Here is a 13,769-nt window from a genome sequence, read left to right as displayed (position 1 = left end):
TTGCTGTTTTAAATTGATAACCATCGTATTGTGTATGGACTAGTGGATGACTGGAGTGGACACTTAATGTTATCAGTCTCAAATCAAATTGTGTTTGTGTTCTGAAAATGCTTCCTTCACTCACTACAGTCTAGGTAACGCATGGAAAACACTGTAATGAGCGTTGCCTCACGTTTTTAAAAAAAATTATACAATTGCCTGTCTGATTTACCTATCTGTTTTAATAATTATTTGACAATCTGCTGTAGTGCAATCTGGGTCAAATTTTGCAAATGACTTTCTAGCCCATCATAATGTGTGTGACATTCTTCATAATCGATAGCCAACTTTTAATTTGGTGTGCCTTGACATTCTGATTTGACCTTTGATGTGCTTCAGCCCCAACAAGCTTGGAAATCTCTGGTACATATGATAGTCAGTTATGGTTGGGCAAGTTACAGCAGTTTTAAATGAACGTGCAGCCTAGCCCATCTCTAAAGTCCTTCCCGCTCCATGCAGTCAAGCACACTGGGCGGCGCTGACCTTCGTTTCCATAGCCCTCGGCCTCTCACCTATACAGCTAGGGTTACAGGGGGGCTAGTCCTCTGGTAACTGCGAGAGGCAACAGCCTAGTCTATAGCTATGTTTTAATGTCCATTTTAAGCTCTTCATTCTGGTCCTTGAAAATGGCATTGCAGGCCAATTCAGGGTGCTGATGCCCAAACAGTTTGTAGATTTTTTTTTTTTTTTAACATTTGGAAGCCTATGCCTCTAATGCCTGGTTTGTTTGTTTTTTTGGCCCCTCCTTTAATTTTTGACCTTTCCATGGCTTTTGTTTCACTGCTGCACACTGCTTTTTGCATTAGTGTAGAATGTTAGTGCGCATTAGCTAACGTGGTTGTGATTGACCGGTGAGAACACGTATGCTGTCATGTGAACCTGAAATGACAGGCCCACAGAGAGGGCCAGTAAAAGCACGGCAAAACAAAATCTCTGTTCATTATGCCCTGACGAATAAACGTGACCCAAGATAGCTGGTTCTGTTCAGACAGTCATCCTAGCTTACTTCTCAAGGGAATTTTTACAGCTAGGGGAAATATCCTGAGCAAAATCCATTCCAGTATGTTGCCTTCCCTCTTTTTCACGTTCCTGGCCGTAGTTGGGAAGCGGGAGTGAATCCGATTTGCTAGACTCGCTCACTTCCCTGCTCGCATGGCTTTCATAATGCTCCTGGATTCTAACGAGTATATGAGTCAGGACACACACATGGCATTGGTCTGAACAAAGTAACGTCTTCATATGAAAATAGCGCTCATCACCATTACAGTCATGGCTAACTCCACATACAGTGCTCAGCGTAAATGAGTACACCCCCTTTGAAAAGTAACATTTTAAACAATAGCTCAATGAACACAATTCCCAAAATGTTGACAAGACAAAGTTTAAAATAACATCTGTAACTTATGTGAAAGTAAGGTTAATAATATAACTTAGATTACACATTTTTCAGTTTTACTCAAATTAGGGTGGTGCAAAAATGAGTACACCCCACAACAAAAACTACTACATCTAGTACTTTGTATGGCCTCCATGATTTTTAATGACAGCACCAAGTCTTCTAGGCATGGAATGAACAAGTTGGCGACATTTTGCAACATCAATCTTTTTCCATTCTTCAACAATGACCTCTTTTAGTGACCGGATGCTGGATGGAGAGTGATGCTCAACTTGTCTCTTCAGAATTCCCCATAGGTGTTCGATTGGGTTCAGATCAGGAGACATACTTGGCCACTGAATCACTTTCACCCTGTTCTTCTTCAGAAATCCAACAGTGGCCTTAGATGTGTGTTTAGGATCATTGTCATGTTGGAAAAGTGCACAACGACCAAGGGCATGGAGTGATGGTAGCATCTTCTCTTTCAGTATAGAGCAATACATCTGTGAATTCATGATGCCATCAATGAAATGCAACTCCCTGACACCAGCAGCACTCATGCAGCCCCACATAAGGACACTGCCACCACCATGTTTCACTGTAGGCACCATGCATTTTTCTTTGTATTCCTCACCTTTGCAACACCATACAGGTTTGAAGCAATCAGTTCCAAAAACATTTATCTTGGTCTCCTCACTCCAGAGTACAGAGTCCCAGTAGTCTTCATCTTTGTCAGCATAGGCCCTGGCAAATTCGAGGCGGGCTTTTTTGTGCCTGGGCTTTAGGAGAGGCTTCTTTCATGGACGGCATCCATGCATGCCATTCCTCTGCAGCGTACGCCATATTGTGTCACCAGAAATAGTCACCCCAGTTTGGCTTTCTACTTCTTTAGGTAACTGCAGTGAACTTGCATGCCAATTTTCTTCAACCCTTCTCATCAGAAGACGCTTTGTACCACTTTTGCTACAGTATTCTGACTGATAAGTAAAGCTTTGCTGATCATCTTGTAGCCTTCACCTTTGTGGTGGAAATAAATTATTTTCTTTGGGGAATTCTGAAGGGACAAGTTGAGCATCACTCTCCATCCAGCATCCAGTCACTAAAAGAGGTCATTGTTGAAGAATGGAAAAAAATTGTTGCAAAATATCGCCAACTTGTTCATTCCATACCTAGAAGACTTGGTGATGTCATTAAAAATCATGGCGGCCATACAAAGTACTAGATGTAGTAGTTTTTGTTGTGGGGTGTACTCATTTTTGCACCACCCTAATTTGAGTAAAACTGAAAAAAACGTGTAATCTAAGTTATATTATTAACCTTACTTTCATGTTATAAGTTAAACATATGTTATATTACACTTTGTCTTGTCAACATTTTGGAAATTGTTTGTGTTCATTGAGAGTGTTTGCTTAAAATGTTACTTTTCAAAGGGGGTGTACTCATTTATGCTGAGTACTGTAACTTCTGCATAGTGACAAAACCAGCCATATGCTGGGGGAGAATCCGGCTAAACCCCTGCTGCAACAGGCCCTCTTAAAACTGCAGGGCATATATTACAAGTACCATGCAACTATCTGAGGAAATTATGATTAAAACATTGATAGAATTAGACTAAAATTAAAATTGAGTTCCATTGATGAAATCTTGACAAAAAAAAAAAAAGACTAAAATGTAACTACTATTTTCAGGACACAAGACTAAAAGTAAATTTAAAATCATTTAAATTAAAGATGAACACTGCTACACTGAACTAAAACAACATTGGCGCCCAAATAAATATTACTTGTACAGATCAAAAATATTTTATATAAAACCCATTTAGAGACAGAACTGACTTTTAAAGTTGTGTGTTTTTGTAGCTGTCCGTTTAGAGACCAAAACACAAGGGACAGATGGATATTTATCAGAGAGGTCTGATTCACAGCACAGCTTTGCCATGTCAGAAGTAAAGCCTTTTATGAGAAACCTTTCCTTTGCCTAAATTCTGATAAAGCCTTGCCTGCATTTTCCTATAGTTACTAAATTCATCTCGGAGCTTGTCAGCTGTTTTGTGAATCTTACGATACAGTCAAAAACCTTTAATTCAGCCTTCGTGAGGCTTAATAATATTGGCATGAGACATTGTTCTTGTTTCTGTAAACCTCATTTAAAGCCATATACAGTGGGGCAAAAAAGTATTTAGTCAGTCACCAATTGTGCAAGTTCTCCCACTTAAAGATGAGAGAGGCCTGTAATTTTCATCATAGGTATACCGCAACTATGAGAGACAAAATGAGAAAAAAAATCCAGAAAATCACATTGTCTGATTTTTAAAGAATTTATTTGCAAATTATGGTGGAAAATAAGTATTTGGTCAATAACAAAAGTTCATCTCAATACTTTGTTATATACCCTTTGTTGGCAATGACAGAGGTCAAACGTTTTCTGTAAGTCTTCACAAGGTTTTCACACACTGTTGCTGGTATTTTGGCCCATTCCTCCATGCAGATCTCCTCAAGAGCAGTGATGTTTTGGGGCTGTCGCTGGGCAACACGGACTTTCAACTCCCTCCAAAGATTTTCTATGGGGTTGAGATCTGGAGACTGGCTAGGCCACTCCAGGACCTTGAAATGCTTCTTACGAAGCCACTCCTTCGTTGCCCGGGCGGTGTGTTTGGGATCAGTGTCATGCTGAAAGACCCAGCCACGTTTCATCTTCAATGCCCTTGCTGATGGAGGGAGGTTTTCACTCAAAATCTCATGATACATGGCCCCATTCATTCTTTCCTTTACACGGATCAGTCGTCCTGGTCCCTTTGCAGAAAAACAGCCCCAAAGCATGAGGTTTCCACCCCCATGCTTCACAGTAGGTATGGTGTTCTTTGGATGCCACTCAGCATTCTTTCTCCTCCAAACACGACAAGTTGAGTTTTTACCAAAAAGTTCTATTTTGGTTTCATCTGACCATATGACATTCTCCCAATCCTCTTCTGGATCATCCAAATGCTCTCTAGCAAACTTCAGACGGGCCTGGACATGTACTGGCTTAAGCAGGGGGACACGTCTGGCACTGCAGGATTTGAGTCCCTGGCGGCGTAGTGTGTTACTGATGGTAGCCTTTGTTACTTTGGTCCCAGCTCTCTGCAGGTCATTCACTAGGTCCCCCCGTGTGGTTCTGGGATTTTTGCTCACCGTCCTTGTGATCATTTTGACCCCACGGGGTGAGATCTTGCATGGAGCCCCAGATCGAGGGAGATTATCAGTATGAAGTCTTGTATGTCCTCCATTTTCTAATAATTGCTCCCACAGTTGATTTCTTCACCGAGGATGTGATTCTTCCGGATTTTTCCGGAATTCCGTATTTTCAGGCATAAAAATGCGACCCTCATGAATCATGCAAATTCGTTTTGTTTTTGTTTTTTTGGGAGGGGGGAGTAGGACCACATTATCCATAGGCAACTCCAATGAGCCACACGTGCGCATAATAACCTACTCTAGGTTAAGCGGTACCAATAATAACTAGAGACAATTCCCCTGTGGGAAATTGTGAGAAGATGAGGTGAAGAAACTTCTGGGTGAGTGTGTGTGTGTGTGTGTGGGGGGGGGGGGGGTCCTCTCTCAGTCCAAGTTGGCTGTGTGTGTGTGTGTGGGGGGGGGGGTCCTCTCTCAGTCCAAGTTGGCTGTGTGTGTGTGTGTGTGTGTGTGTGTGTGTGTGTGTGTGTGTGTGTGTGTGTGCTAAAGCAGCCTGGATGTAGAAACACATGACACTGTTAGCTTGCAAACTAATTTAATACTTTACACACGAGTGAAGTTAGGAATTAATCAGTTTGTTAATTCATCAACAGTTTTGTTTTCCAGGTAGTAGATTTAAAGTGTGTCCCAGTTTGAATTCACTGGAAATTGTAGTTACTTACTTACTTACTTACACACACACACACACACTTACACATCTATAAACGAGCGCTGTTACGCATGCGTATGAACAGGCCGAATCCCAAACGGCTCCTGGTTGGAGACGGAGTGCACTACTGTAGAAGCCTTTTTATACTTTCTATAGGGCGGTTTTGGAGAGAGCTGGGAGGCATTTGGGATTCAGCCGCAGCTAGCTGCTCTTTTGTTAATAATAATGATAATAATAATAAACTGAATCCCAAATGCCCCCCAGCTCTCTCCAAAACTGCCCTATAGAAAGTATAAAAAGGCTTCTACAGTAGTGCACTCCGTCTTCAACCAGGAGCCGTTTGGGATTTGGCCTGTTCATAATCATGATGATAATTATGATATAATAATAATAATAATTATTATTATTATTAGACTGCACGGTGGTGTAGTGGTTAGCACTGTCGCCTCACAGCAAGAAGGTCCTGGGTTCGAGCCACGTGGCTGGCAAGGGCCTTTCTGTGTGGAGTTAAACTGCTCACCTTGAATTCCATTTGGCCATTAACGGGGTGCTGAGTCATTATAATATCTCATGGGTAAAGTTCTCTGAAACTGTCTGTTTATACCACACCACACTGCTGCCGTGTCGCATTATGGGTCTATATATTTTCCTGCTTTTTTGTCCTTGGCCAATCACATCCCTGTTCACACCAAGCTGCTTACCTATTGCAGATTCAGTCTTCCCAGCCTGGTGCAGGTCTACAATTTTGTTTCTGGTGTCCTTTGACAGCTCTTTGGTCTTGGCCATAGTGGAGTTTGGAGTGTGACTGTTTGAGGTTGTGGACAGGTGTCTTTTATACTGATAACGAGTTCAAACAGGTGCCATTAATACAGGTAACGAGTGGAGGACAAAGGAGCCTCTTAAAGAAGTTGTTACAGGTCTGTGAGAGCCAGAAATCTTGCTTGTTTGTAGGTGACCAAATACTTATTTTACCAAGGAATTTACCAATTAATTCATTAAAAATCCTACAATGTGATTTCCTGGATTCTTTCCCCCCATTCTGTCTCTCATAGCTGAAGTGTACCTATGATGGAAATTACAGGCCTCTCTCATCTTTTTAAGTGGGAGAACTTGCACAATTGGTGGCTGACTAAATACTTTTTTGCCCTACTGTATTGATTTTGTGAAAAAAAAAAAAGTAAATGTGGTATTTTTCTACAGGTATACAGGAGCATACAGTGTGAAGAATACATTGATGCCAAAAGAGAGACGCATGTGAATTGGATGAGGTGAGCAGTACACTAGCTGTTGGGTCGTTTTAGTGATTTGATTTTACAGCTCCTCATTTGTTGGAAGAACTTTATCTCTGTGTCATTGATATCTCCACCATGCTTTCTCCAAGTCTGTAACTCTGATCTGATTTTTTGCCTTTTTCTGAAACGTTGTCTCACTCTTTTAGGTATGTGAATTGTGCCCGCAATGAAGAAGAACAGAATCTTGTGGCATTTGAGTATCAAGGGGGAATTCTGTATCGTTGCTGTCGATCCATTAACCCAGGACAGGAGCTCTTGGTGTGGTATGAAGAGGAGTACACCAAAGAACTCAGTCCTGCACCTACAGGAACAACCAGACAGCAAGGTGTTACTTTTGTCTAAGAGGTTATAGAGGTTATTTTTTGCATCATTTCGTGACATTTCTGAGCCTACCAGTGTTTCTGGGATGAAAGCTGTTGTACAATGCAGTCTGCAATAACTAGAGCATTCCCCAGAGAACTCATTTTGGCCTGTTCCACCAACCAGGTAGGTCTTTTTGATCATATGACCAACCAGAGAGGGTGAAGTCTATCAGCTTCCTTTGAGACACGTGAAGTCCGCCCACTGCATATCTTGCTATTGCAAAACTGACTACAGTGGTGCTTGAAAGTTTGTGAACCCTTTAGAATTTTCGATATTTCTGCATAAATATGACCTAAAACATCATCAGATTTTCACCCAAGTCCTAAAAGTAGATAAAGAGAACCCAGTTAAACAAATGAGACAAAAATATTATACTTGGTCATTTATTTATTGAGGAAAATGATCCAATATTACATATCTGTAAGTGGCAAAAATATGTGAACCTTTGCTTTCAGTATCTGGTGTGACCCCCTTGTGCAGCAACAACTGCAACTAAACATTTCCGGTAACTCTTGATCAGTCCTGCATGCCGGCTTGGAGGAATTTTAGCCCATTCCTCCGTACAGAACAGCTTCAACTCTGGGATGTTGGTGGGTTTCCTCACGTGAACTGCTTGCTTCAGGTCCTTCCACAACATTTTGATTGGATTAAGGTCAGGACTTTGACTTGGCCATTCCAAAACATGAACTTTATTCTTCTTTAACCATTCTTTGGTAGAACAACTTGTGTGCTTAGGGTCGTTGTCTTGCTGCATGACCCACCTTCTCTTGAGATTCAGTTCATGGACAGATGTCCTGACATTTTCCTTTAGAATTCACTGGTCTAATTCAGAATTCATAGTTCCATCAATGATGGCAAGCTGTCCTGGCCCAGATGCATCAAAACAGGCCCAAACCATGATAGTACCACCACCATGTTTCACAGATGGGATAAGGTTCTTATGCTGGAATGCAGTGTTTTCCTTTCTCCAAACATAATGCTTCTCATTTAAACCAAAAAGTTCTATTTTGGTCTCATCCATCACAAACTTTCAAGCACCACTGTATATAGTAAACCACAAGATATTGTTGTAGTTTTATTCATCATGCCCAGTTTAACCAGAAGTAGCGTAAAATGCATGCCCTGTGGATCCCGAGTGGCACAGCAGAAGTGTATTGTCCCCGTCATCCTCCCCATCATCCAGATATTGCCACTTTCAAATCCTTATGACGCCACAATCATCTGTGGTTGGGAGCTCAAGAGAGCAAAATTGTCTGGGCTCTCTGGGAGGGAGAGATGGCATGCTCTCTCTTCTCTGCCCTGTCAGTTACACTGGCCAGTCATGGGTGTGTGAGAGCACATTTAATAGGAAGTAAGTGGATTGGGCTTTTGTCCGAGTGTGCTTTGCCGCCCCCTGACATTGTATGAGTAAAACGTGGTCAACTGGTGTTTCTTGCCTTGGAGGAAGCACATGATAACCCTCCCTGGTTGGTAGCTGTTATGTGATACTGGAGAGGAGTCTGATGGGTGGGAATTGGCCATGGCTAAATTAGGGAGAAAATTGGGGGGAATTCCCTGTCACAGCAAACACATAATATAGGATAATGTCATACCTCCCCATATTACAGAAACACTGGGGGGGGGGGCTCATTATAATACCTTCAGTGCAATATAAACAGCTGGCTGGAAAGAAGTTAGTTGAAAACACACATGCAGTGTGTCTGAACCAAGCGAAGTTGTTAATTGGATAATGCAGATGTCAGTCAAACCCATCAACCATTATAAAAATCAATTGCAACACATTTGCTTTATTTCAGGAGCATATGTGATGGTTATATTATCAAGCAATTTAACAAGCAATACAATTTTAGTATTTTTATGGAATTCAATAATTCCACAAGAGTCATACCATGGAGAACTTATCTTTTTAATTATGTTAAATTTTAGCTCCTTAAAGTGCATATCACGGGTAAATTCAGGAGCAAGATCAATGTAATTCTCCTATTTTATATTAAACTTTGGTCAAATATCTATAACATTCTGCATTCTCTGAAATTTTTTTACCTTGCGCAATACCAGAAAAATTCAGTTGAAATCAAGCCATTTGAGGCGAATCGGTCCGCCTCTGGAAAAACTTGGCATTTGAATTTCCCGGGAAACACTGATTTTCGTGATGTCGCGTGCGTGACGCCTCCCTCTGAATCCTACGTCAGCGCTGGTTTGTTTATGAGAAAACGACCTGGTGGTTTTCTGCAAATTTCTTCAACGTCATCACGTAATTATTAAAATGGTTAACAGATGTATCGTAGGAGGGTGTAGCAACACCCATCATGATGGGATTAGTACTCATCGTTTCCCAAAAGACTGGACAAAGAGAGAAATGGGAGCGCTTGGTATTCGCAGGCTGTGCACTGAAACCGTGCAATCTCTCTCAGCCTGCTGGTGCTTCCGCAGGTGACGTCACGAATCTGGCTCCAGACTCCCTTGGGATTTTTCCAGATGCGTTTTATTTTATTTTTTTCTGCTGTCGACAGATGGCCTTGTGCAAAATTACCCTTCTGGATGAGTGTGTAAAGGGACATACTTTTCATATATAAAAAAATAAATTGTTCCAGGATATGCACTTTAAACTCTTGCAGCTGAAGAACTTCAACATGTTAAGGAACAAATAGTGTCTGATGAATTAACGAACAATTAAACACATGGAGGTTTGGTTGCTTTATTACTACAAATCACACCGTGGCGTTCTTCAAATACTGCAGTAAGGAAATTCCTACTGCTGCAGACCTACTTGAATGCCATCTGAACCGATGCAGTGTGTCCCTTTTTTTTTTATACGCCTACATTTAAATTAAATGGCTATTGTTATATGTCTTAATTTATGGATGTTGGCTTGCTTTCATCAGTTACATTAATATGAATCATGGGGCTTCACAAAATCCCACAAAACTTAATTTCATGAAATTAGTGTGTAATCGAAATAAGTGTTTTTAAACTTGACAACCTAATCCATATAAAAAATCCAGATAGAAAATACATATTTGCTTGTGTAAATGCTACTAGAAACTATTTGCAAATAAATCTATCCATATCGAGTTTGATAAATAAAGCCCATTTTTGGATCTTTTAGAACCTTGAATGTGAGGGCTGAGCTTCCTTCTCAATCCTGGATGAGATGTAAATAAGGCTAGGCTTGCCATTACCTAGACTTGACATGATGTTCAACAGGAACCAACAACTCCCCTTTGGTCTCTCAGACCCACGGGGCTATGGCCAATGCTGTGCATAGCTGCTGTTCCAGGACCTTATTGAATCTCCCAGTATTCCAAGCTAGAGGCTGCTATATCTTAGTCCGCAACCTTTTGTTTTTGTCTCAGTCTTAATTCATGTAGAATCTTGATTTTCAGTAAAAGCACTCCTTACATTGGGTTAGTGTTATATTTTATAATCTTGCTGCATTTTATGTTCAATTTGTTATTTTTGTCCTTTCATTTCTCCAGAAGTAAAGAACGCTCTGCTGCAAGTCTTTTCATGCTCCACATGCCCTCGTTCCGATGCATCTCAAATTTACCTCGACAAGCATATCCAGAGATGCCACTATGAAGAGTATGTGAGACTGCGAGAATCAGGAGAGATGAAATACAAGCTTCAGATCCCCTCCAAATGCTCCAGTCGTCAACCAACATCAACTGATATTATCCATTCTGATACTTCCTATAATGATATACAGAAGGAAATTCACCACTGCTCAGATAGTGGAAAGAGTTTTAGTTATCAGAATGCACTCAAGACACGCCAGCGCATTCACACAGGGGAAAAGCCGTATCACTGCTCACAGTGTGGAAAGAGTTTTACTCATCAGCGTAATCTCCAACGACACCAGCGCATTCACACAGGAGAGAAGCTGTATCACTGCTCACATTGTGGGAAGAGTTTTACTCGTCAGAGTGCTCTCCAAAAACACCAGCGCATTCACACAGGAGAGAAGCCATATCAATGCTCACAGTGTGGGAAGAGTTTTACTCAGCAGAGTAATCTCCGACTACACCAGCGCATTCACACAGGAGAGAAGCCATATCACTGCTCACAGTGTGGGAAGAGTTTTACTCGTCAGAGTGATCTCCAAAAACACCAGCGCATTCACACAGGAGAGAAGCCGTTTCACTGCTCACAGTGTGGGAAGAGTTTTACTCAGCAGAGTAATCTCCGACTACACCAGCGCATTCACACAGGAGAGAAGCCATATCACTGCTCACAGTGTGGGAAGAGTTTTACTCGTCAGAGTGATCTCCAAAAACACCAGCGCATTCACACAGGAGAGAAGCCGTTTCACTGCTCACAGTGTGGGAAGAGTTTTACTCAGCAGAGTGCTCTCCAAACACACCAGCGCATTCACACAGGAGAGAAGTCGTATCACTGCTCACAGTGTGGAAAGAGTTTTACTCAGCAGAGTGATCTCCAAAAACACCAGCGCATTCACACAGGAGAGAAGCCGTATCACTGCTCACAGTGTGGGAAGAGTTTTACTTATCAGAGTAATCTCCAACGACACCAGCGCATTCACACAGGAGAGAAGCCGTATCACTGCTCACAGTGTGGGAAGAGTTTTACTTATCAGAGTAATCTCCAACGACACCAGCGCATTCACACAGGAGAGAAGCCGTATCACTGCTCACAGTGTGGAAAGAGTTTTACTCAGCAGAGTGATCTCCAAAAACACCAGCGCATTCACACAGGAGAGAAGCCATTTCACTGCTCACAGTGTGGGAAGAGTTTTACTCAGCAGAGTGCTCTTCAAACACACCAGCACATTCACACAGGAGAGAAGCCACATCACTGCTCACAGTGTGGGAAGAGTTTTACTCGTCAGAGTCATCTCCAACTACACCAGCGCATTCACACAGGAGAGAAGCCGTATCACTGCTCACAGTGTGGGAAGAGTTTTACTCGTCAGAGTGATCTCCAACTACACCAGCGCATTCACACAGGAGAGAAGCCGTTTCACTGCTCACAGTGTGGGAAGAGTTTTACTCATCAGAGTGCTCTCCAAACACACCAGCGCATTCACACAGGAGAGAAGCCGTATCACTGCTCACAGTGTGGGAAGAGTTTTACTCGTCAGAGTCATCTCCAACTACACCAGCGCATTCACACAGGAGAGAAGCCGTATCACTGCTCACAGTGTGGGAAGAGATTTACTCATCAGAGTCATCTCCAACGACACCAGCGCATTCACACAGGAGAGAAGCCGTATCACTGCTCACAGTGTGGAAAGAGTTTTACTCAGCAGAGTGATCTCCAAAAACACCAGCGCATTCACACAGGAGAGAAGCCGTATCACTGCTCACAGTGTGGAAAGAGTTTTACTCAGCAGAGTGATCTCCAAAAACACCAGCGCATTCACACAGGAGAGAAGTCGTATCACTGCTCACAGTGTGGAAAGAGTTTTACTCATCAGAGTAATCTCCAACGACACCAGCGCATTCACACAGGAGAGAAGCCGTATCACTGCTCACAGTGTGGGAAGAGTTTTACTTATCAGAGTAATCTCCAACGACACCAGCGCATTCACACAGGAGAGAAGCCGTATCACTGCTCACAGTGTGGAAAGAGTTTTACTCAGCAGAGTGATCTCCAAAAACACCAGCGCATTCACACAGGAGAGAAGCCGTATCACTGCTCACAGTGTGGAAAGAGTTTTACTCATCAGAGTAATCTCCAACGACACCAGCGCATTCACACAGGATAGAAGCCGTATCACTGCTCACAGTGTGGGAAGATGTTTGCTTATTTAGTTACATTTAAGACCTTCAAGTGCACTAACTCAGAGACATTGCATGATTTAAAGTTGTCAAATTAAATATGGTTGTTACAGTTTTGACTGAAAATGACCTGTACTTTGAACTTTATTGTTCATGTTACACTGGTCAACAATTTTTCAGAAGTTGTCTGCTTCAGAGATGAAGTTGGCTGTTATGAAATTTGGTGTGTTAAATTAGAAGTGACAGTTAATCAGCTGATTGGCTATGGCTTCCAAGATATTTAAGATTTTAAATTTTATACTTATGTACATTGTATAGATCGTAATGTTTTAAATATAAATTGTATAACTAGGTCTCTTCGTGTGTTTATGGTCCGTTTACATGATATTTCACCTATTCTCTTTATGTAACACTAGAAAATCAGCAAAAAGTTTATATAAATAAAATGTATTATGAACCAAACTGCAAAAACCAATTATGTGTAAGTACTGAATAGGTTTCGTCCTTATTCTGTGTGTACACAGTGGGTTTTTATTTATTTATTGGCAGCTTGTCGCTTGTATTCATGAAACGGAGCATCTCTTGTCAAGCAAAGACTTGATCTCGAGTGCATAGCACTGTATGATTTTTTTTTTTTTTTTTGAGCTGATATAAGACCAGTTTGTTCAGCAGAGTGATGTCAGTTGACTTATGAATGCATCATCAGTGACTTCTAGGAATAACCTAATGTCATGTATGATGCAATACCAGCTTCAGATTGCATCATTCATTGTTTTGCCAAAAAAGTAAGTACTATCCAAACCCACTCATAGATTTATTCATAGAGCCAATCTTGAAAACGAGCCAATGAACAATTTTATGTTTCATTTTCGTTCTCAGCGATCCAGAATTAGTAAAGTTTGTCTTTATTTATTTCAGAAGCATTTTGGCTGTAGACCAGTGTTCTATGACTGTTTTAAAATCTGTAACCTTATAGTGATGTTTAAAATGAGACTGTTAATGTTTTCTTTTGCTCTTAAGTTGTCATTAATTACCGCCATACAAATAATGATTTAACTGTAACACTTATCAGTGTAGTAC

The 13,769-nt window shown here is 41.4% G+C and overlaps 1 protein-coding gene across 1 annotated transcript in view; it reads left to right on the top strand.

Annotated features, from left to right (window-relative positions):
- Positions 1–13,527, top strand: part of LOC132901314 (zinc finger protein 271-like) — a 64,212-nt gene extending 50,685 nt beyond the window's left edge. Inside the window, exons 4-6 of the mRNA XM_060943627.1 lie at positions 6,494–6,561; positions 6,732–6,910; positions 10,428–13,527. Of these exons, the coding sequence (XP_060799610.1) occupies positions 6,494–6,561; positions 6,732–6,910; positions 10,428–12,676 (2,496 nt within the window). The 3' untranslated portion in view covers positions 12,677–13,527. The remainder of the gene's footprint in view (positions 1–6,493; positions 6,562–6,731; positions 6,911–10,427) is intronic.
- The last annotated feature ends 242 nt before the right edge of the window (positions 13,528–13,769 follow it).

Source organism: Neoarius graeffei, chromosome 17, assembly GCF_027579695.1.
Source record: "Neoarius graeffei isolate fNeoGra1 chromosome 17, fNeoGra1.pri, whole genome shotgun sequence".
NCBI lineage: Eukaryota > Metazoa > Chordata > Actinopteri > Siluriformes > Ariidae > Neoarius > Neoarius graeffei.
The sequence above is the reverse complement of the archived record's forward strand: the minus strand, read 5'-3'. Positions and strand labels throughout refer to the sequence as shown.